This window comes from Pungitius pungitius, chromosome 1 (assembly GCF_949316345.1).
Source record: "Pungitius pungitius chromosome 1, fPunPun2.1, whole genome shotgun sequence".
NCBI lineage: Eukaryota > Metazoa > Chordata > Actinopteri > Perciformes > Gasterosteidae > Pungitius > Pungitius pungitius.
Genome location: NC_084900.1, coordinates 23,225,326 through 23,245,949, shown reverse-complemented (window position 1 = coordinate 23,245,949; position 20,624 = coordinate 23,225,326). Strand labels below are relative to the sequence as shown.

General features: G+C 46.2%; 1 protein-coding gene across 3 annotated transcripts in view; it reads right to left on the bottom strand.

Annotated features, from left to right (window-relative positions):
- hdac7a (histone deacetylase 7a) overlaps positions 1–20,624 on the bottom strand; it is a 54,631-nt gene that overhangs the window by 10,699 nt on the left and 23,308 nt on the right. For 2 of the 3 annotated variants that reach the window (XM_037479638.2, XM_037479639.2), the window contains exons 3-16: positions 8,320–8,510; positions 8,079–8,169; positions 7,401–7,521; positions 7,114–7,214; positions 6,471–6,593; positions 6,172–6,281; positions 5,380–5,481; positions 4,700–4,859; positions 3,077–3,282; positions 2,497–2,700; positions 1,767–1,998; positions 1,134–1,267; positions 852–972; positions 319–368 (exon numbers count right to left, since the gene is read on the bottom strand). In XM_037479638.2, coding sequence (XP_037335535.2) covers positions 319–368; positions 852–972; positions 1,134–1,267; positions 1,767–1,998; positions 2,497–2,700; positions 3,077–3,282; positions 4,700–4,859; positions 5,380–5,481; positions 6,172–6,281; positions 6,471–6,593; positions 7,114–7,214; positions 7,401–7,521; positions 8,079–8,169; positions 8,320–8,510 — 1,946 coding nt within the window. Of the gene's footprint in view, positions 1–318; positions 369–851; positions 973–1,133; positions 1,268–1,766; positions 1,999–2,496; positions 2,701–3,076; positions 3,283–4,699; positions 4,860–5,379; positions 5,482–6,171; positions 6,282–6,470; positions 6,594–7,113; positions 7,215–7,400; positions 7,522–8,078; positions 8,170–8,319; positions 8,511–15,846; positions 16,118–20,624 lie in introns of those variants that run through there. The other variant, XM_037479640.2, reaches the window with a different exon arrangement.

Genomic DNA, 20,624 nt, shown 5'->3' with positions numbered 1-20,624 from the left:
CCATTACCGTCCATCTGGCTTGGACAACGAAAGCCGAGGCATTTCTTTTATCCCACATGTTGTTCTGATTAGCTCTGCCTTGTCATGGCCCGACACGGACCGTCAAGCAAACCGAAGCGCACGGCCGAGCCAACTCGCTTTTCCTCTTTAATATCCTGTCTTCCTTCTTATTTTCTTTTTCGGGCCTTTTTCGTTTTTTTTTCTTTCTTTGAAGCACTATTATCTTTCATCAACACATTGTAAAGCTTTTATTAAAAGCTTTCTATTAGTATGATCAAGAATACAGTTTTTTTTCTGTGTGTGTGTTTTTGTACTTACCCCCACACCCCCACATGGTAACATCACAAACATCCTTTGAGACAGGATTCCTTGGGAAAGAAAAATCAAAATGACTTTTTCATAACACATCATTCAATTACGTTTTGTTATTCTTTGAACAAACTGTCCTTTTTCTAGCTGATCTAGCTATGAGGCTATTTGCATAGGTCAGGGGCGGTTTTGCATAAAACATAATAATAGAGAATTTGAGAATTAAACTTTCTTTGTGTCTTATTCAAAAGCCGTGCAATTCTTTAGTGATTTAGACCCCACGAGGTTGTTAATGGCGAGGCATGATTGATGGGGAAAAGTTTGTCATTTATTTTAAAAGCATGAACTGTAGAATGCGAGTTTGTGATGGAAATTTAGTTCTATTATTGAGACGAGCTGGACATCTGGAGCATCTGTTTGGTATTAATGTTCCTGACCATATTTACATTCCAAAGTAATGTCTTTCATTCCACTGGTAAACCAATTAAAGGTTTTGTTAATTCAAACCTAATTTGGCTCAGATTTAAGAATATGTGGCATACCGGCCAGTTTGCGGTTATCCAGTTTGAGTCTGTTGAGCGGGTTGGTGCCGTAGAGCAACACATGGCGCTCGGTGTGGACCGACTGCAGCTCCTCCATGGTGGCTTTACGACCTCGTATAGTCTGTACGAAAAGGACAATGGACAACAGACAGTGAAGAATACCGTTAAACACAGATAAAGCTCTATTGTGCCCAAACTCCGTAAAGTCAACCTCTCTATGATCAGACGGTGTCATTTCTGCAGGTCGGATGGGGCTGTACGCGTGTGCCGAGCCTTACGTACCTCACACTGTCCCCTCAGGCCTCTCTCCTGGAGCCTGGACCAGATGCTCTGTATCCTCCCGGCGTGCTCTGGGTGACTGCTGTTGTCCCCACAGGTACACTGGTGCCTTAGCATCTGAGAATCGTACACCAGGCCTGCATGCACACACACAAGCAGAAGAAAATATTCCATCAGCATTGTCGTTCCTACACAAATCGTTCCTACACAAAGCTGCCCTTTGAGTTCTATCCTGTTGCAATACCTGTCTGATTGGTCTACTTCTTTAACTTTTCCAGATGAGGCCAGACAGTGCTCATACTCATAGGGGTTTAAATGCCCTACCTTAGGTTTTGGACTAATACCAACAGAGTCTTTAATTCCATATATTCTCTGAAGCAGTAGTGCTTTGATTGATGAAACATTAGTTGAGTCAAATCAGTCTTAAATTATTGGAGGTGTAGACACTCTTTATTTTGATAACCTGTATGACCTTCCTTCACTTTTAGCTCGCTGGTCAGTGCATGGTGCTAAATACTGGGAATTAATCACCATAATGGTCCTATTCGTATTAGCATGACAGAAAAATTAGAAATAGATGTGGGCCCAACACACATCTGTCGGGGGCATCCTGAATTATAAATATCATTGACTCACCGGTGGTAAAGCGTGTGGTGCTGCTGCTATCCTGTGAGGCCAGGGTCATGGGTTTCTCAGGCAGAATAAGAGAGGTGGAGGCTGGGGAGGACTGTGTACGTGACAGGGGCCGATGGCCTCCCAGCCCACTACCAATCCCCCCGCTACCCCGTAACATGGGTACTGCCAGGGTCTCCATTTGTAGATGCAGCTGCTGCAGCTGCAGCTGCTTCTGCTGTTCCCACAGCAACGACTGCAGTTAAGAGTGAGGGGACATAGAGGTGAAACATAGTTGACATAATTCCAACTAAGTATCAATGACAAATTAACTCAAAGTGAAGAGAGAAGAACCGTCCACAAGCTGTAGGGCAGCACGGGGTATTTTACTAAACCGTGGAAAACATTGGTAAATATCTCATTTGGGATGCAGATGAACATCCCTCTAAAGTCCTATGTTAAGGGTTGAAAGCCACAGAGCTTCCTCTACTGTACTGTCAATAAAATGGGAGATGTTTTCATTCAGCTCCCCCAATAGTATCAACACATTTGCAGAAAGAGAGGTACGTAAACATAAGAGTGCTTACACCCTGTAATCATTGCATCCTAAAATATCCACCTTGATTGAAGGAGTACTTTTCAAACCTCAAAAACGATGCAATGGAAACTATCCCAACATACAAGAGTTAGGCCGCCCCCTACAGCATGAAGAACCTGCTTTCTCTATGTGTGTATTGCCTGTGTGCTTTCCAACCTGGTTGAGTATGAGTGCATGTTGCAGGTTGAGTTGCTCTTCTTGGTTCTTAGATGCTGCCGGCTCCGCCTCCCTCAGTGACTCCGCCCTCACTCTGCTCTGGTATGTTGGCTCTGTAGGCGACGTCCCGCCGCCGTCCTCTGAGTCCATGTCCTCAGAGGGGATCTGGTGCAGTCTGGGCTTCTCGCTCGACTTAGACATCAGCTGCACAGGCACATACACACACATTGAAGTTGGGTGTTGGGAAAGCGCTTTTTGGAAATGCAGGATTTTTGTTAGGCTGCAACATCAACCTATTAGAGACCATACAAAAAGTTCATAAATAATGCGTTAAAGTGTTAAAATATTTGAAACTGTAAAACTGTTGCTTTCATTGGAAAGCTAACTCAGTAAAAGACCGAGAGAGATAATTCATTTTATAACATCAGTGTCTAGTTAATAGATACGTCATGGATTAGAATTCCAATAACTGCAAGACGGAATATAGACAAAACTAAAAAGTGAGGATTAATGCAACAAACAATTTTCGATCCAAGACAATGCTGACTGTGTATGCCTGGGTGCATTCACTTCTCCCTACCTTGCCCAGGTGAGTTTGCTGTTTGAGCCTCTCAAGTAGTTGCGTGTTGTGCTGCTGATGGAGGAGATGCGTGTGAAGTGTCCGCGGGCTCTGGGGGAGGGGCTCCGAACGTGTTCTGCTCAGGGGCTTGTGAGGATGTGCTCCTCCAGGGGTAAGGTGGTCTAACTGAGGGGCAAACTGTAGCTGGACAGGGTCGAGGCCTGGAACTGGTCAGAGGCGGAGTCACAAAGGAGCAGAGAAATGATTAGTTCCTGTGAGCAGGAACAAACACACAAGAGCTACAACAATGTAAAACTGGCCTGATACATTGTAACTTGGTTGAATTGTTTCTAATTGATAACTCATCCAGCAAAGACAGTGTTCTTCTAAATGTAACCACTGGGGGGTGCTGTACCATCTTTGAAAATATAATGACAACAATAGCCTTTTCTGGCTATTAGGTGACACCCTGTTTATATGTATATGGATATATATTAGGGCTGTCAAATGATTAAAAATTTTAATCAAATTAATCAGAATTTTCAGTGGATTAATCATGATTAATCACACCTGAATCCTAACCATTTTTTCTTTCTGAAATGCATACTAAAGATAAATAACAGGACACAGATACATAATTATCATTATTATCATCATTATTATTTTTTACATAAATACATGTTATTGATATTTGATTTTTCAGAAATTCATTTCAGAAAATAATCAAAGCAATGTTATTTGATAAGTCACAGACTGATTTCCCTGCATGGCTCTAGAAGGGTCTCGAGCCTCTGCAGTTTATCCCACTCTGCTGTGAGTTTGTGCTCCTGATGGTTCAGGGCTGCGATGACCAGACATGACCAGACATGTCAACCCTCCCGATGTTTCAAAGCCCCTCCCGAAAATCTCCCGGACCGACCTTTCTCCCGATTTCCACCCGAACAACAATATTGCTGCACCACCCGTCACTGGGCGCGCCGTTTCAGACCGAACAATAATAAAGGTTACACCTTGAAGTCGAGCGCGGCGATTAGAACGACTGGCGCTGCAAAGAAATCCGCTACCACCCCCATTTCAGTGTGAAATATTCCCATACCTGGGAGGATTTAGATCGCATTGGCTTCCCTTCCTCCGCATGTTTCAGAACAGTATTACGGGTCTCTCCGATGGTCCTCTACCTCAGCGCTGCTCTTAGCAAAGCTCTGCTGGGCGGAGCTTTTTTTCTCTGTTCTGCTGCGCGAGAACGGGGAGGGGGGGGGGGGGGGGGGGTGCGGGTCTCTGGCGCAAACGACTTGCTGAACCTGACGTCCTGACATATGCCTGCAGGTGGCAGTAATGTGTTGTATAGGATGAAGTGCATTCCCTAGAGGAAGAGGCACTTTACTGACCTGAATAATTTGTCACACTGCGCATGCGTGAAATGCGTCAAAAAAATTGACGTAATTAACAACAAACAGCTGATTAACGCCGTTAACGCGCTATTTTTGACAGCCCTAATATATATATATTATTTTTACAGGGGCAGATATAAATATATATAGGGTAGGCTATATATAGGGTTAATAGGACTGAGGACAAAGATAAGGTACAGGACGTCAAAGTGAAATGTCTATATGAAAGTGGCAGTGTGTGTGTGTGTCTCACCAGTGTGTACCAGTCCAGACGGTTCCAGGATGATGACAGGCAGGCGAGGGTTCAGCTGCCCAGCCTGGTCCTCTCTGCTCAGGGGGAGAAAGACCTGCGAGCCCCCGGCTGTAACCACTGGTATCCTGCTGACTCTCAGAGAGGAAAGCTCTCCTTCGGTCTGACACACACACACACACACACACACACACACACAGTGTTATTCAGCATTTACGGCAACAGGTGACATTCTATCTATCGGATGAACATGGCCGACATGAGATGAGATTTCTTTCATTAATGTAGTCAAATGGTATCTATTTTTTATGAGTAATTTAGTTACTTACACATCACATATTGTACAGTTTGATCGGATTAAATCATATGTCCTTAAAGTAAAAACTAAGGATGATGATTTTTAATCAGTTTTCATACTAAATGTAGTCAATTCAAGCAATTAATTCCTCAGTTTTTGCTATATTGACAGCAAAAGCTCCCCGCTCCTACGTGAACCAGGATGCATTGCTCGGGTAAAGTTTTCCAAGAATAGCAAGAGATTCCTTGATAGTACGAAGAATTTTGAAGGAAAAAGTGTGGTATAAAGAGCTGTAACAGCAGACTCCTCTCGCCTGCCTCGAGGAAAAGAAACAATGGTGTAAGAATGCTGCAATGACAGACACGTGTTGCAGTTCAGTGTTTACCCTGGCGTTGGCTGGTAGTCCCAGGGTGATGGTGGGCAGGGTGGAGGGACTCTGGATTGTGAAATTAGCTAGAGTGCCATCTCTCAGCAGCAGCCTCTGGGCCTGGATATGCCAAAACCAATTAATAATGCATTCACAATTAAATCAGTTTTGAATTACATTTATAAACACTACGTGATTCGGGACAAGAGAAATCCCCTCAAACACTTAAGATCAGTGCTGGATAGGCGTTCCATAATAACACTGCTGTCCAAGGTAGTGTGCCGTCCTGACACCCGAGAATGATTAGTTGGACATCAGCAGCAGGTGTGCCAGAGATTGACTGTATGTGATTAAATCAATTATGCATCAACGGCTGACAAACTCAATGCTCCCGTGCTCGTGGTAATACTTTAAACATGTCATTACTCAGCGCCTCGGCACGGCTCATTTACATAAAACAAATTCTCTTTTTCTAATCAAAGCGTGTGCATACAGGTTTCAAATGCAACACTTCCAATCACTAAAATATAAAAGCCAGTCTGAAAGGCAAAAAGGAAGTATTTCCTTTGGCTTTAGTGTTTTCTATTTGTTCTGTTTATCTATTAAATTTCTAATGTACAGGTACTGTACTTTCTCAAAACATCAATACAAATGGTCAAAATTGATATTAAAACATGTATTCATTTATTATATGTCAGCTCATCTTGAGATAATGATTTAGTTTGTTTTACTTGAGCAATATTCTGAAAGGATCCAACCACATAATATGTGTGTGTGTGTGTGTGTGTGTGAGTGTGTGTGTTTGCTCACCTCATGCGAGAGGCCGCCTGCAGATGGCAGTAGCCCATTCTCATTGGGCAGACTGTCATTAGGAGAACTACAGCCAGAGACTGGAGTGCTACTGCTGCTGGGGGACGAGTCTGGTGAGAGACAAGCAGTGTGTGACTTTAGATTATGCATCTGTACCATATTGACATTAGACCATATCAGTGAATCATTTGCTTAATCAAACATAGTAGGAAACAATTAAGACCTTTGTTTTAACTCACTGAAAATTACATGAGACAACAGCATTTCTCTCTCATTCATGTGTGTGAGACTCTAATTACCCAGTGTGTCAGGTACTCGATGCTTGACAGTGGCCGGGGCACTTTCTTTGCGGGTGAGTGGGCTCTTGCGGGTGTTCAGGTGTTTCTTCAGCTTGTGTTTCACCTTCAGATTTGGCTCAGACGCTGACGATATAGAGCAACATTTGGAATGTTACTTGATGCAATTAAATGGAAATGGTTTAATACGTTCTGTTGTTGACAATTCAACCTGCTTCAATAATCCACAGCAGGAAGCTATGTCAAGTACTTAGTAGGAAAATCACACGTGTGGCCTAAGCAGCTAAATAGTTTGCTTTGTATTTAATATTATGTTTCACACTCGCTTTTCCACATCAGATATGTCTAAAGCTCTTCAAAGTAAAAGGTCAATGGACATGTGACAAAACAGTAGATACAACTACAGTTGGTGAGTATGATATACGCAAACTGACCATACACATGGACAGAGCACATGACAGCCTGTGCTCAAAGAAGGGGAAATGAAGTATTATTGGTTTTGCCACAGTAGCTTGAAATAAAGAACTGATTCCACCTGACTTGATTATGGTGTAAAAAGTTGATGGTCAAAAGGACTTGACATTCAAATGGAAAAGTAGAAACCGACACATTGTCAGTAGATAATTCCATCACGTGCATGCTTTACCTGCTCGACGTAGCGGCGTTCCTTCTGAATGATCGGAGGAGGGCTGTGGCGGCGACGAGACCAAAGTGTGGGAGGGCGCACTGGGGTCTGGGCCCAGCTTTCTGGTAAAAATAAACAGCGTATACAAACCAGACACACAACCATTAGCGGCTAATCATCACACCACACACATAAAAAAACAGATTTTAGAGCTGAATCAAATATTTATGGCAATAATTATCAATATATCGCATGATGCATATGTAGTGTTTGATATTGCCCCACAGTCTTTGTGTATTTCGGCTCACCTGTATGCTACAGGAGCTGCTGTCAGAGTGTTGGAGTTAGTTCGCTCCAGCGCCGCCTGTTTTTGTTTCTTAAGAATGACTTCCTGGAGTTTCTGTTTGACCGCAGAACTGGCCACTGCGCCTGTCAATCAATAACACAAACAACCATTAAAAAACGGATTCATTATTAAACGTGGAGCAAGGGGAGACGGTGCCGTAAAGACTAAACAAAAGTTTCTGCAGACACATGTACGCCATGCATGCTGCACAGTATGGATGCTTTGGTCTTTGATGCATGGGAAGGTGGCGGGTTTCTTTGAGAGCATGTTTGCTGATATTTCTGTGTGTGCACATGGAGGTGACAGGAGGTGCTCCGAGTGATCAAGTCAATATTGACCCAGGGACTTTGTGTGCCCAGACCTAAAGCTATAATTGACTCCACTGTTGAAGCCTCACTTATCAGGTTATATTTAGCTCCTCGTCTCAAAGCAAACAGTTTGGAAAATAGAAAAACCTTGTTCAATAAAGATAACTTTGATCTCTTGCAGCGACTTTCCACTGTGGCTACAATTCAAAAATCAGGCTATTATTACTTTTATTACAAACTATGATTAGTTGTGGAAATATATTTATGAAACGCTCAATTAAATTAAAACTACAACTTTAAATGTGGGAGTGAAGGTGTGTGAATTGACTCACTCTGTTGACTCTTGTCTTTGTGCTTCAGCTGCTGCAACTCCTGTTGTTTCTCGTGGTGCTCCTGCTCTCGCCTCCTCTGCTCCATATTAAACTACCCCCCCACCAAACAAACACATTCACATTTTAGCAAAGAAAATACTATCTAAATGCTCACGTAAGACCCATTTTTAAGTGAATCTGATGCATAACATTGTTTGAAAGTATTTGTGACCGGCAGTTCGAAGCGTTCTTGGTCCTTTACCCGGATATGCTGATGCAGTTGCTGTTGGGAGAACGAGGTGCGAGGCTGAGGGGAGAACGGGCTGAGGAGTAAAGGCGGGTGTAGCGGGGTGAGAAGCGCAGTGTCCGAGCCAGGGCGCATCCCCCGCTCTCCCACCCGTAGGTCCATGGGAAACAAGGCCACGCACGACGCCGACACTGCCACCGAGGACTCTGGGAAAAGGGGGGGGGGGGCCGTCAGTTTGTTCATCCCCATAAAGAGCAGTCGATGAACACAAAAACTCTTCCCCCCCCCCAAAACAACGAGTGCATGTAAAAATTATATTACGTATAACAGATTCTTTGCAGTTGTAAAACTCAAACAGACTCTACACAAGCAGGCTTGACGAGTTGAATTAAGACAGCCGAGTAAACTAGGGTTAATTCTATTTATCCTAATAACACTGGACTGTAGCTTTAGAGTCAATTTAGGTGAAAAAACAATTAGCTGATTTCCTTTATTTAGCAGCCACACCTGTTACCTGGAAAATATATTACATTCAGCAAGTAAAATAATATGAAAAGAATCCTGGCATACATGATTGGGTTGACTTAGAAGTCTGTAATGATTTTTTAATACAAACAATCGTAATTTCCAGTGAGTCAAACTTGAACACTGCTGAATTCTGTTAAAATTCCAGCACCAACATGTTTTTGTGCATTATGTTTTTAGACCTCACTACAGTCGCCTTGAAAGTATTCTACTTTACTATCAACGTTTATTCAAAGGATTTATTGCTGAGAAAACTAGGTAGAAAGATGAGTTTCATGCTCTCTAACCCCCAACCAAGTTCCAACAAGCACCACATGGAGCTCTAAATAATTAGATTACCACAATGACTCTACAGCAGGGCTCGGCAGGATACCGGTTGAACCGGTAGGAATTTTTCCCACACCGTCGTACCGGTGCATGGCCGTGACGGCTTTTGTCGCTCCACAGCAAGCGAGAGACAATTCATTGTCTTCTGTTCATAACAACAATGAACAACACACATAGGGTTGCCACTCGTTCCTTAAAATACGGAATCGTCCCGTATTTGAGAATAAAATCGCACGTCCCGTTTTGAATCAATACGGGACGGAGTTTGTCCCTTATTTCCCGAGTTGTCTTCAATGCAGCATCCCGTGCAAATAATCCCACCTGAATTCTGTGAAGACTCGTTCTATTCTGCCCCTGAATGGGTAATACTAGCTGCCATCGTTGGTTTGATGGGCCGTGAACCTAAAACAAACCAATCAGTCAGAGGAAGGCGGGTCTCTTGGCGGAGTGCCGATTTGAAAGAATGGCCGAGGCAGCTCCAGAGAAACCAGAACCTCCCCCCCCCCCCCCCCCGCGTCCAGCTATGAAGCGAAAGTACCGACGAGAGTGAGAGGAATCACCAGGGGGGGGGGGGGATCGCCGAGTCGCGCACCCCCAAAGTCTGTGGAGCCGCTGATATTGCCACTGGTGGAAACACTATCAGCAACAACCGCTAGCACGCTAACGAGCTAAGTTGCTGGCCAATGAAAGAATGTGTTTACTCGTAAAGACATACCGCCATATACCGTGATACTGCCAGGATATCACAAAATACAGTGATATCAATTACCGCCCAGCCCCAGATCAAATTTTACCATAAAAAATAAAATCTTTAAATAAATATGAATGATATTAACGTCACTGTTTCCTGACCTGGACACTCGTAATTTGACGCTGTTTCTGTTTTTTGTATCCTGTATATATATATACAGGATACAATTTATTTATACAATTTATATATATATATAAATATTTACATTTATATCTTATAGTGAAAGGCCAGAATTGAGTTCCCGGATACGTTGTCAGCATCGATGGTTTAATCTCCGTGAAAAACAAACGTTTACAATGACGATGGACGTCCGTCCGGGTCATGCCTACAGCAGCGCACGGCTAGTTCACCGGAGTTAGCGTCCTTTTACAGACTGTTGTTACAAAAATTGTAACTTTCATAATTAAAATAGTATTTGGCTCGAAAGGTAAGGAGCTAATGCCTACTTTAACACTGTTAAATCACCTGAAAACATTACACAATCATTTTTATCAATATTTTTTCCGGATAGTTAGCTAAAAACCTGCCAAGTCAGAAAACAGTGAAGTTACATCTTGAGTATCATCACACAGGGACAAGATAGCGAGTGTACTCAGACCATCTCTACCACACAAACATTTCCATGCTCTTTGCATGCTGTTAGGCTTATTTGCATTGCATGGCTGAGTCAATGGGAAAAATTGTCTCATCCAGCGCTAAAAACAAGATGTACGAAGGGAAAAGCTTGGGAAAAGGCTGAGGGTGTTTTTTTCTGTTGGTGAGACACACAGAAACGCAGCTGTTCACATTCGCATCGCCACATCCAAATGCTGCTCACTCGTACACAGCTGTACACACAGGCTTCAGTAAACACCCGAATGCACAAAACTCCATTGACGCTTTCACCAAAACTTTAAACACACACACACACACACACACACACACACACACACACACACACACACACACACACACACACACACACACACACACACACACACACACACACACACACACACACACACACACAGAGCAAGCCTTGAAATAACTTTGTGTGACATCATCTCCGTGCTGCTGCGCCTGGTGCTCAGATGTCGGGCTGCAGTGTGTGAAGTAAATGTCACTCACAGAGGGGGTTGGCTCGTTGCCAACAGCAGCACTGGAAATGGGTGAAAGGCAATGAAACAGAACAGCAAAGACGGATGTGTTTTTGGCATCCTTTCTACTAGCGGATGTGCGCGTGCACGCAGACACACAAGCGTGTGAGTTTCTGCGGTCTCATTAACATTGATGTTTGGGTTAATCTTACATTGCACTGAGTGTGTGTGTGTGTGTGTGTGCGCGCCGTGTCAGAACCCCTCCATATTAGGAGGTACGAATGGAGGGACAGTTTAAATGCCAAACGTTGCTGGAATGACAGAAATCCTTTGGCAAACAAACCCAAACACACCCACACACAACTAGTTGTGCACACACATTCTCCGCAATGACAGCAAGTAATAACAAAGTTATTATTCTGGGGAAAGGGAGAGGAGAACATGCTTAAACAAGGAAACAATGATGATACAGGGCACACTCACCGTTGGGAACACCAGTGTCTCTTATCCTTTGCTTCCCCAGGGTTATAAATAGAAAAACATTCGCAACATTTACCTACACAGGACCTTTTGTTTCGACACAGAAACACACGCCCACACACACACACACACACACACACACACACACACACACACACACACACACACACACACACACACACACACACACACACACACACACACACACACACACACACACACACCGTGTAACACAGGGACGCACAGTGGTGTTTAGTAAAAGTAAATAGATGTAAATTTGAGTGCTGGGAAAAGAGACATTGAAGGGATTTTAAACAAGGAGGATGTAATATGGTTTCGGAGTTTTAATATGTGGGGCTTAATCACATAATGACTGTTATTATGGCCATTATCGCTCAGCAAAGCTCAACTGTAATAAATCCTCAGAATTTCCAAATGTTGAATAACCGGCTTGTGTTGTGTTGATTTTACATGGAAATCTGTGATTTTGTAACATTATTGGCTCTATGACTGCTTGGGTAATAATGTGAAGTGGCTTTTATTGACTGACTCTCAGTCACCATTTCATTGAAGACTTTTCCCTCGTGTCCACAAGGCCCACCACAAACTTTTCTATTTGTCGGGCAACCGTAAAGCTACTAACTACTTTAAAGGCCGGTTTATAAAAACACCAGTGAGTGCATTTTGGCTTTTGTCGTGAAGCTTGGTGCTCCGGCTGAGGAGCAATCTCTGTGACCACTTTAAAATAGCTGATAATGACACGTTTCCCCAGTAGCCAACATTACTTCAAGTCTAAAAAACCATGTCGTGGTTTAGTCTCTGGGCCTCTGCGACCACGTTAATCCCTCCACAGTCTCCCTTCTGAGTCTCTCCAAGTAATGGTAGGCTCTAATGTTTTTAGTTCTCTTCAAGAAAAATATTCCGTTGCAGTTCATTACATCTGCATGCCGCTCTCAGGGACCAACAGCGCATTCTGACCCCGTGGTGGGGATTCTGTGTCGGATTTAGATTAAACGTCTTATTTGTTACCGTGTTCTTTTGGAGCATCCAAAATGAGCTGCATGTAAAAGCCGCAAAACGTGTTATTGTTGTGGTGGGTCAGGACGCAGGGGAAATTCTGGGAAATTCAGTTTCAGGTTTGAGAAAGAATTCCTCTTTATAACCGTCATCCCGGGTGTAAACAGACCTGAGCAACAGTCTCAGGGCTGTTTGTCACACTAAAACTGACAATCGTATGTTGGTGTTTAAAGACGTTCGTCTAGTTATTCTTAACTTTTCCATTACCAAACAAAAGCCTTAAAAGCAGATAAATGTCTTTGCATTCTGTATCTAGCTTCTCTATACAAACAAGTTATTGTTATTGAGAGGTCAACCTCCTGACATACCAAAGATAAACACACAAATGATGCGATACATAACCCTAAAGACAACATGATGATGAGCTATTGAGTTCTCTGTTTTAACAGACACCAAAAGTGTTCTTTCTTCACTTCTATTTCTGACTTTAGCTGAATCGCAATCGCATTTTTTTGAGGGTACTCTTCTCTCTCCTGAAACAATGCACTGTAAAGCCAGGTTTACTTTGTGGAGGAGTGGCAGTGGGTCCTTTTGGAAATCACCAACGACACAGTGTGGTCTGGACTGCTGGGACTGTGCCAATTCATGCAAGAGATTAGGTTGATCAGGTTTTTGGTCTCATTGATGGACGTGCCTGACAACCCTACGGATTCAATTTGATTTGATTGCCCATCATCACAAATACTAAAATCTTCCTCCGATGGCTTGAAAAAAAGGAAACAGAAAAAGGAAGAAACCTCGAGGATATCTACTCAAGAGGGAACGGGATAGACAGAAGTGAATGAACAACATAATTAATCCCCCCCCCCCCTTCTATCCTTTTATTTTAAACCCATTTAGACTCTGGACTTGTCTTACAAGTTAGTCAATGATATAAAAAGCTCTCCCTCCCCCTCCTTTAAAACTGTATCATCAAAAGAAGTAAACCCGGACGGAACAGACTGAAAAGAAGGAGAATAAAGTGAAAGACAAGAAAGGCGAGTTGGTCCACAATCTTTAGCAATCCGCCCATGGGTCCGGTCACTCAGAGAGGGAGCTGACAGCCAACGCATGGCCGCTGGTGACAGACACTCTGCTCTGTCGGATTATGGCTGCGTACAGATGCCACCTCTTTGTGTCTTGACACTCGTCCAAATATAGCCGAACACCTCCTCGCTGTTTTGAGGCGCTGCGTGCCTGAGTGTGACTAAATCACACGACGGCGTTTAGAGGTGACAGCTACTTTCAGTCGATGGAGAAGTCACCACCTTTATCTGTGAGGCGGTTAGTGCAATTGAATGATTCAAAGCCCATTTCGAGAAAAGCCGCAGAGTTACTAGATGTCTGCGAGTAAGTAAGACATAAGGACAAAAGAAGAAAGACGAAACTGTAAAGAGGGGTGAAGGTCGCAGTCTGGAAAGTCAAGTGTCCTCCTCGCGGCTCCATCTCCATCAACCCCTCTGTCGCGGTCGCCTCATGCGTGGAGTGGCATGCAGCTGTGTTTTTATGAAGCCTTTGTGTGTGTGAGTGTGTATGTGTGGAGTAGGTTATATGCATAGAGTGACCAGCAACCTGATACGTCCCTGTGCAGAAGAAACATGTCAGTCATTTCCTATTAGTGTCAATGACAAGGAAACAGCTTCACGTACTTGGAACACCTCGACTAATATATTAATTCTACTAATTAGTGTGTGTGTGAGAGAGAGAGAGAGAGTCCGCTTCAAATGATTAATTGTCTAAGTCTACAGCAAAGTTTTGCAACTCTTTGCCAACAAAAGCAGTTCCCACTTTGACTTAAGCAAACAAAGTAGAAGCCCCAAGTCTGGCTTTTCTTTAGCCAGCGAGGATGCATAATCACTTAATAAATCAAATAATGAAAGAAATAACACACAGCAGCAGAAGCAGTCGGGCTGGATGTGAAATGATCAGCTCTTGAAGTCACTTTTACAATTCATGGCAATAGCAATAAGCAATGCTTTTGTAGTAAGTAAATTCATAAAATTTAAGAAGCTGAAACCAGCAAATGTTTAGATACATTTTTCACTCAATCAATGAATCACAAAGACAGTTGATGATTAAACGTCTCACTTCATTCAGCAATGGGTATTACTGTTCTAGCAGAGCACAATATCAAAGCGATTAAATACAAACCTAAGCAGCGGTATTTAATCACTTTTTGAATATTCCATAATAACCTTTTGGGATATTGTATTTCAAGTGTTCTGAGAAAAAAAACTTCACTTTCTTATTTTCAAATTCCATTCTAATATTCACTGTCTCTCCTCTACTACTTGGGAATTTGAACGGGCTGCTCATCTACTGCTCCTCACGGTGCCCAAATCCTGACGCCCAGAATCATCCAGAACAAAACTAAATCACAGGAAAGGAGCGAATGGAGGCACAGGGCAGAGGTTCCACAGGCAGACACTGCCACAAGTGGGATCATACTTGTTGATTGAGAAGAATACATTTTGTATCCTCCAGAATTTAAATCTAACCGTTCCTCTTTAGCTGGTAACAACGTGTACAGTTGGATATTGTCCGGATCTCACTATTCCTCACTTCCTGATTCAGAAACTCAAAACCTGAACTTTATGCTGAAAGTGCATTTTTAGGCTTCCTGCTATTTGTTGAAATACTGCCACAATTTATCAGGGATTTGTGGAGAAAACAAACAACGGATGAATCACTTCAGAGTCCATCTGAAACAGGATAAGCCTTTGCTAACAAGATGTCTCAAAGATAGATGCAACATTTAGATGGACAGCGGCTTTCTCATAGGAACAAACAAGTGGGACACTAAACAAACCCAAAATAGCAGCGGTCAAAAAACAGACACGGCTCCCATGCAATAACAAACACACCAATGTCATTGGCCTCCTGCAAGAGATCCCACAGTGGACCTTTCTATTCACAATAAACAGGACTTTTAAAGTCTGCGTCTGTATGGAAATCACAAAATGAGAGAAAGCATTAGAGCTGTGCACATGGATGTATCTGTGAGTGTGTGTGTGTGTGAGAGAGACCGTAACAATGAAAGGATGATGTATAATACAGCGTCGGTCCAGTTTCCAAACTCATTGAGTTTCCATAAACATCTAGTTCACCGAGCTCTCTTTCACACACACACACACACACACGCACACACACACACACACACTTTTGCATTGTGTTGGTGCACCTAAAACAAATGCTGTTGCGAAAGCAGGAGAAGTAGACTCAGAGTGAGCGGCACCCACAGAGTGTGAGGCTATCTCTTTTCACCTCCCCCCCTCCTGCTCCCACAGGTCAGATTTTCATACTCATACTTCATACTGTTTCACTCACCGACGCGCACCACAGCAGGCCTCTAGCGCACAGTGCGACTCAGTTTTATACAACAGGTTCCACCTCCCGTTGGGAGACGCAGACGTCCACAGGAACAAACCGACCGCACACGTACACGCGGGCCCACGGAGGTAGAATATGGTAATTGAAGCCAGGAGGCACATACCCGTGTCTCTGTCTTGTAAATATCCGGCTGTGAAAACCCTAGTAGCACTTCTGCCTCAGCCAGCTCACAGCAGGATCTATAATTAGACAGAGAGCTCCACTCCCCTCCAGTCATCTTTTACTGTCGGCCACATCCTCTTTTTCTGTAACTCCTTCTCTTTCTTCTTCTCCCCCCTCCCTCCCTCCGTAGTTGTTGATGCCGTCCGACAAACACACTTTAGATTTCATCATTAAATCCACACAAGTGGAAGGATCGCATCTAGGAGGGTGCGTGCACATTTTAAAATGCTGTTTAAATGTATTTTAAATTAGCCTCTAAGCACTAAAATGCAGACTAAGAAAAAAGCTGTGATGAAACATAAAACCTCTGACAACACAGCTGCAGGCCTTTTAAGGTTTAACCCAGTTTCACAACAACTTGTCTCACACTACCGTTTACCATTCAATTGGAACACAGGGACTGGTATCAGCTTTTTTCATAGTGCACATCACTACAATCCATCCCATAAACCTTGGGATTGCAACCATGGTAACGGGGGTGGTCGGGCAGGCAGGAAGTTGAGTCTATAAAAACACAACAATGGGAGAAACATGGAGGCTTCCTGTTTAAGAGCTGAGTTTAGACTCCTGTTTCCTCCCCTCTGCTCCCCCTGCTGTTGTTGGGACGCTGCTGCCGAAGTTCCCTTGAGCCTCTACGGCAGTGAAGTCCCCTACTGCACTGCAAGCTCAAAAGCGGAGGGGTTTGATATCCATTAACCACTCAGATTAATGACTAACACTGATCCTGGAGGCAACACACGCATTACAGGAACATGGAAAAATTTCTAAGTAAACTATTGAGAATACAGTGAAATTGTGTGTTCGCTTTCGATTGCTTGTGGAACTGGATGCACCTGTTTAATATAATAATGTCAGATCAAAGAGAAAAGACATTTTGCAGCTTTGCTTTTGTGAGTAAAGTAACACTGAGAAGCAAAGAAAACTGCTGTTGTACATGACAGAATCATTCATTCTTTATAGTAAAGGAATAAATGATTGATTTTCCTGCCGAGAGTCAGACGCTTACGTCTCTACACTGAATAAGAAGCTATTTAGCCAGGAGACTTTCAACGAAACAAATCCAAGCTAAGCTTCTCAAAGGAAAAACTGTTTGACACCATGAGTCATTTCAGTTGACTCTTACTGTTTTGCAATGCTACTGTTGTCACGGTTTGGTCTCTCTTCCTGTGTTATTTTGTAGTTTTCATGTCTCTTGTGTTCCTGGGTAACTTCACTTCCTGCCTTGTCCTGTGATTGCCTGATTGATTCCACCTGTGTCCAATCACCTGCACCTCCCTTGTGTATTTAAGCCCTGTGTGCCTGTTGTCCAGTGTCGTGTCATTGTCTATATGTTCCCCGCTGTTGGAGCACGTTATTGGTTTTGTCAGGAATAAAGAGCACTTTTTGATCGAGAACCTCTGCATTTGAGTCCTGCTTCCGCCTGCTCCAGCACCGTTCTTGACAGAATGACACGACCACAAAAGGACTCAGCAGGATTCAATTTTGTGAACCTGTTTTTGGGAACCCGTCTGGCCTTTGGTGGGCCCCGCAGCGTTAAGCAGGCTGCCCGGCGCAACGCCAACCCCGGCTCGCCAGCAGGCGCCGGGCAGCGTTCCGGTCACCGCCCTCGCCGCCCTCGCCGCCCTACGCTGACCTCAGGGGAGGTCACCAGCGGGCATTTTCCGGCCCCCAGACGCCCGTCAGCGCCCGTTCCGGCGCCGAGACGCCCGTCAGCGCCCGTTCCGGCGCCGAGACGCCCGTCAGCGCCCGTTCCGGCGCCGAGACGCCGCCCGTCAGCGCCCGTTCCTGCGCCGAGACGCCCGTCAGCGCCCGTTCCTGCGCCGAGACGCCCGTCAGCGCCCGTTCCGGCCCCGAGACGCCCGTCAGCGCCCGTTCCGGCGCCGAGACGCCCGTCAGCGCCCGTTCCGGCGCCGAGACGCCCGTCAGCGCCCGTTCCGGCGCCGAGACGCCCGTCAGCGCCCGTTCCGGCGCCGAGACGCCCGTCAGCGCCCGTTCCTGCGCCGAGACGCCCGTCAGCGCCCGTTCCGGCGCCGAGACGCCCGTCAGCGCCCGTTCCGGCGCCGAGACGCCCGTCAGCGCCCGTTCCGGCGCCGAGACGCCCGTCAGCGCCCGTTCCTGCGCCGAGACGCCCGTCAGCGCCCGTTCCTGCGCCGAGACGCCCGTCTCCGCCCGTTCCGGCCCCCAGAGTCCAGTCTCCGCCCGTTCCGGCCCCCAGAGTCCAGTCTCCGCCCGTTCCGGCCCCCAGAGTCCAGTCTCCGCCCGTTCCGGCCCCCAGAGTCCAGTCTCCGCCCGTTCCGGCCCCCAGAGTCCAGTCTCCGCCCGTTCCGGCCCCCAGAGTCCAGTCTCCGCCCGTTCCGGCCCCCAGAGTCCAGTCTCCGCCCGTTCCGGCCCCCAGAGTCCAGTCTCCGCCCGTTCCGGCCCCCAGAGTCCAGTCTCCGCCCGTTCCGGCCCCCAGAGTCCAGTCTCCGCCCGTTCCGGCCCCCAGAGTCCAGTCTCCGCCCGTTCCGGCCCCCAGAGTCCAGTCTCCGCCCGTTCCGGCCCCCAGAGTCCAGTCTCCGCCCGTTCCGGCCCCCAGAGTCCAGTCTCCGCCCGTTCCGGCCCCCAGAGTCCAGTCTCCGCCCGTTCCGGCCCCCAGAGTCCAGTCTCCGCCCGTTCCGGCCCCCAGAGTCCAGTCTCCGCCCGTTCCGGCCCCCAGAGTCCAGTCTCCTTCCCCGCCCCCACGGCCCCCGACGATGACCCCTCCCTCCCACCCTCTTGTGACCGCCTGGAAGTCGGTCCTTGAAGGGGGGGTGGGGTCAGGGGTTGGGCCGGAGCCCCAAGCCTCGACGACGCCGGAGCCGCACTGCTCGGCGCCCCCCGCCACGACGACGCCGCAGCCGCACAGCTCGGCGCCCCCCGCCACGACGTCGCCGCAGCCGCACTGCTCGGCGCCCCCCGCCACGACGACGCCGCAGCCGCACTGCTCGGCGCCCCCCGCCGCGACGACGCCGCAGCCGCACTGCTCGGCGCCCCCCGCCGCGACGACGCCGCAGCCGCACTGCTCGGCGCCCCCCGCCGCGACGACGCCGGAGCCGCACTGCTCGGCGCCCCCCGCCGCGACGACGCCGCAGCCGCACAGCTCGGCGCCCCCCTCCGCGACGACGCCGCAGCCGCACAGCTCGGCGCCCCCCGCCACGAGGCACGGCCGCCGCAGCGGTCGGCCCCCCGAGACCCTGAAGCCCGGCCGCCGTAGCGTAGGTTTGTTCAACCGTGGTGGGTGTAGCAGCTCATGATAACACCCACTTTTTAACATCTGTTTAGAGCAATGATCTGCTCTCGGAGATTGGTTAGACCGGAAACAAGACATCTTTAGTTTAAAGCCACAAAGTCACTTTGGTTGATAATGGCCAGTGTTTTGTAGAGCAAAATGCATTTAACTTTATGCATTTTAGATAAATACTCTAACAAGATGCAGGAGGTGACATTGTATTTGGCCAAAAAATGTTGCTAAATGAGACTTGCACAACACAGGATCTCTCTGAATAGTCTTGTACTGACAGTTAAGATCACATGGTCTTACCCTGGGTGCTCGCTTCTTCGCTCATTCATTTAATGAACAAACCCAACCAAGTGTGAGAATGAAAGTCAAAAGAATGTTGCGTTATTCTTGAATTAGATTGTGATGCTATTATATGCAACGTAATGAGATGAAGTCATTTTGTTCAAAGAAAAGCAAAAGGTCTTGTTCGGAAAAACTGCAACATATCCAAATATAACACAGCCTCATGTACCAACGCCGTTGCATCCACTCGTATTTTTCGCAACGTCGCGTGAAAAGCACGCCGAGGTACAAACATGCGGCGCACTGAGGTAAAAGCGCAGACTGCCTGTCGCGGAAACTGAAAAGGGCAAATTGCGTGCATGCATATGCATTCACAGGAGGGTCAAGGGGAAAGTGGGCGTATCCCCATAAAGATAATGCAGGGGTTGCGCCTAATTATGTATCCGGCGGTATGTACAGAAACCGCCCCTGGAAGCGCAACTCCGTTTTGCGGTCAAAATTCTGCACCTAATAGAAGCAGGTGTAAACCAGAATGCGCGTTGCCTCACATATATATATTTATGGGTACAGATTAAACAGCCATGCAATATTACAATCAAAGATGACATGGCATCCCCCACTCAGCGTCCATATTCCATTCCAGGTGTTTTGAAACCCCTCGTCTCGTCATAACTATCGGCATGAGGATCATTTCAGACCGTCGCAGCATCAGCAGGGGGAACATCGCAATGTGCACGCCGCCGTATCACCGCACGAGTACTTCACGCTTTGCTACAGCGCACCAACTAACACACACACGTCCCCACCACTAATGCCCAAATCACACATCAACTTTGTCGTCACTGAATTTTGGTTTTCTCTGTGATCCATGGTAGAAAGAAGGAGAAGGAGGTCCGGAGAAAGCCGCACGTGCACCAGGCCCTCAGTGTCTTCACAGAGGTTTTTGTGGATTCATCTACAAAGGTCCATCAAAACGAGCCATCGTGCACAGCCTGAGCAACGCAAGTCCTTT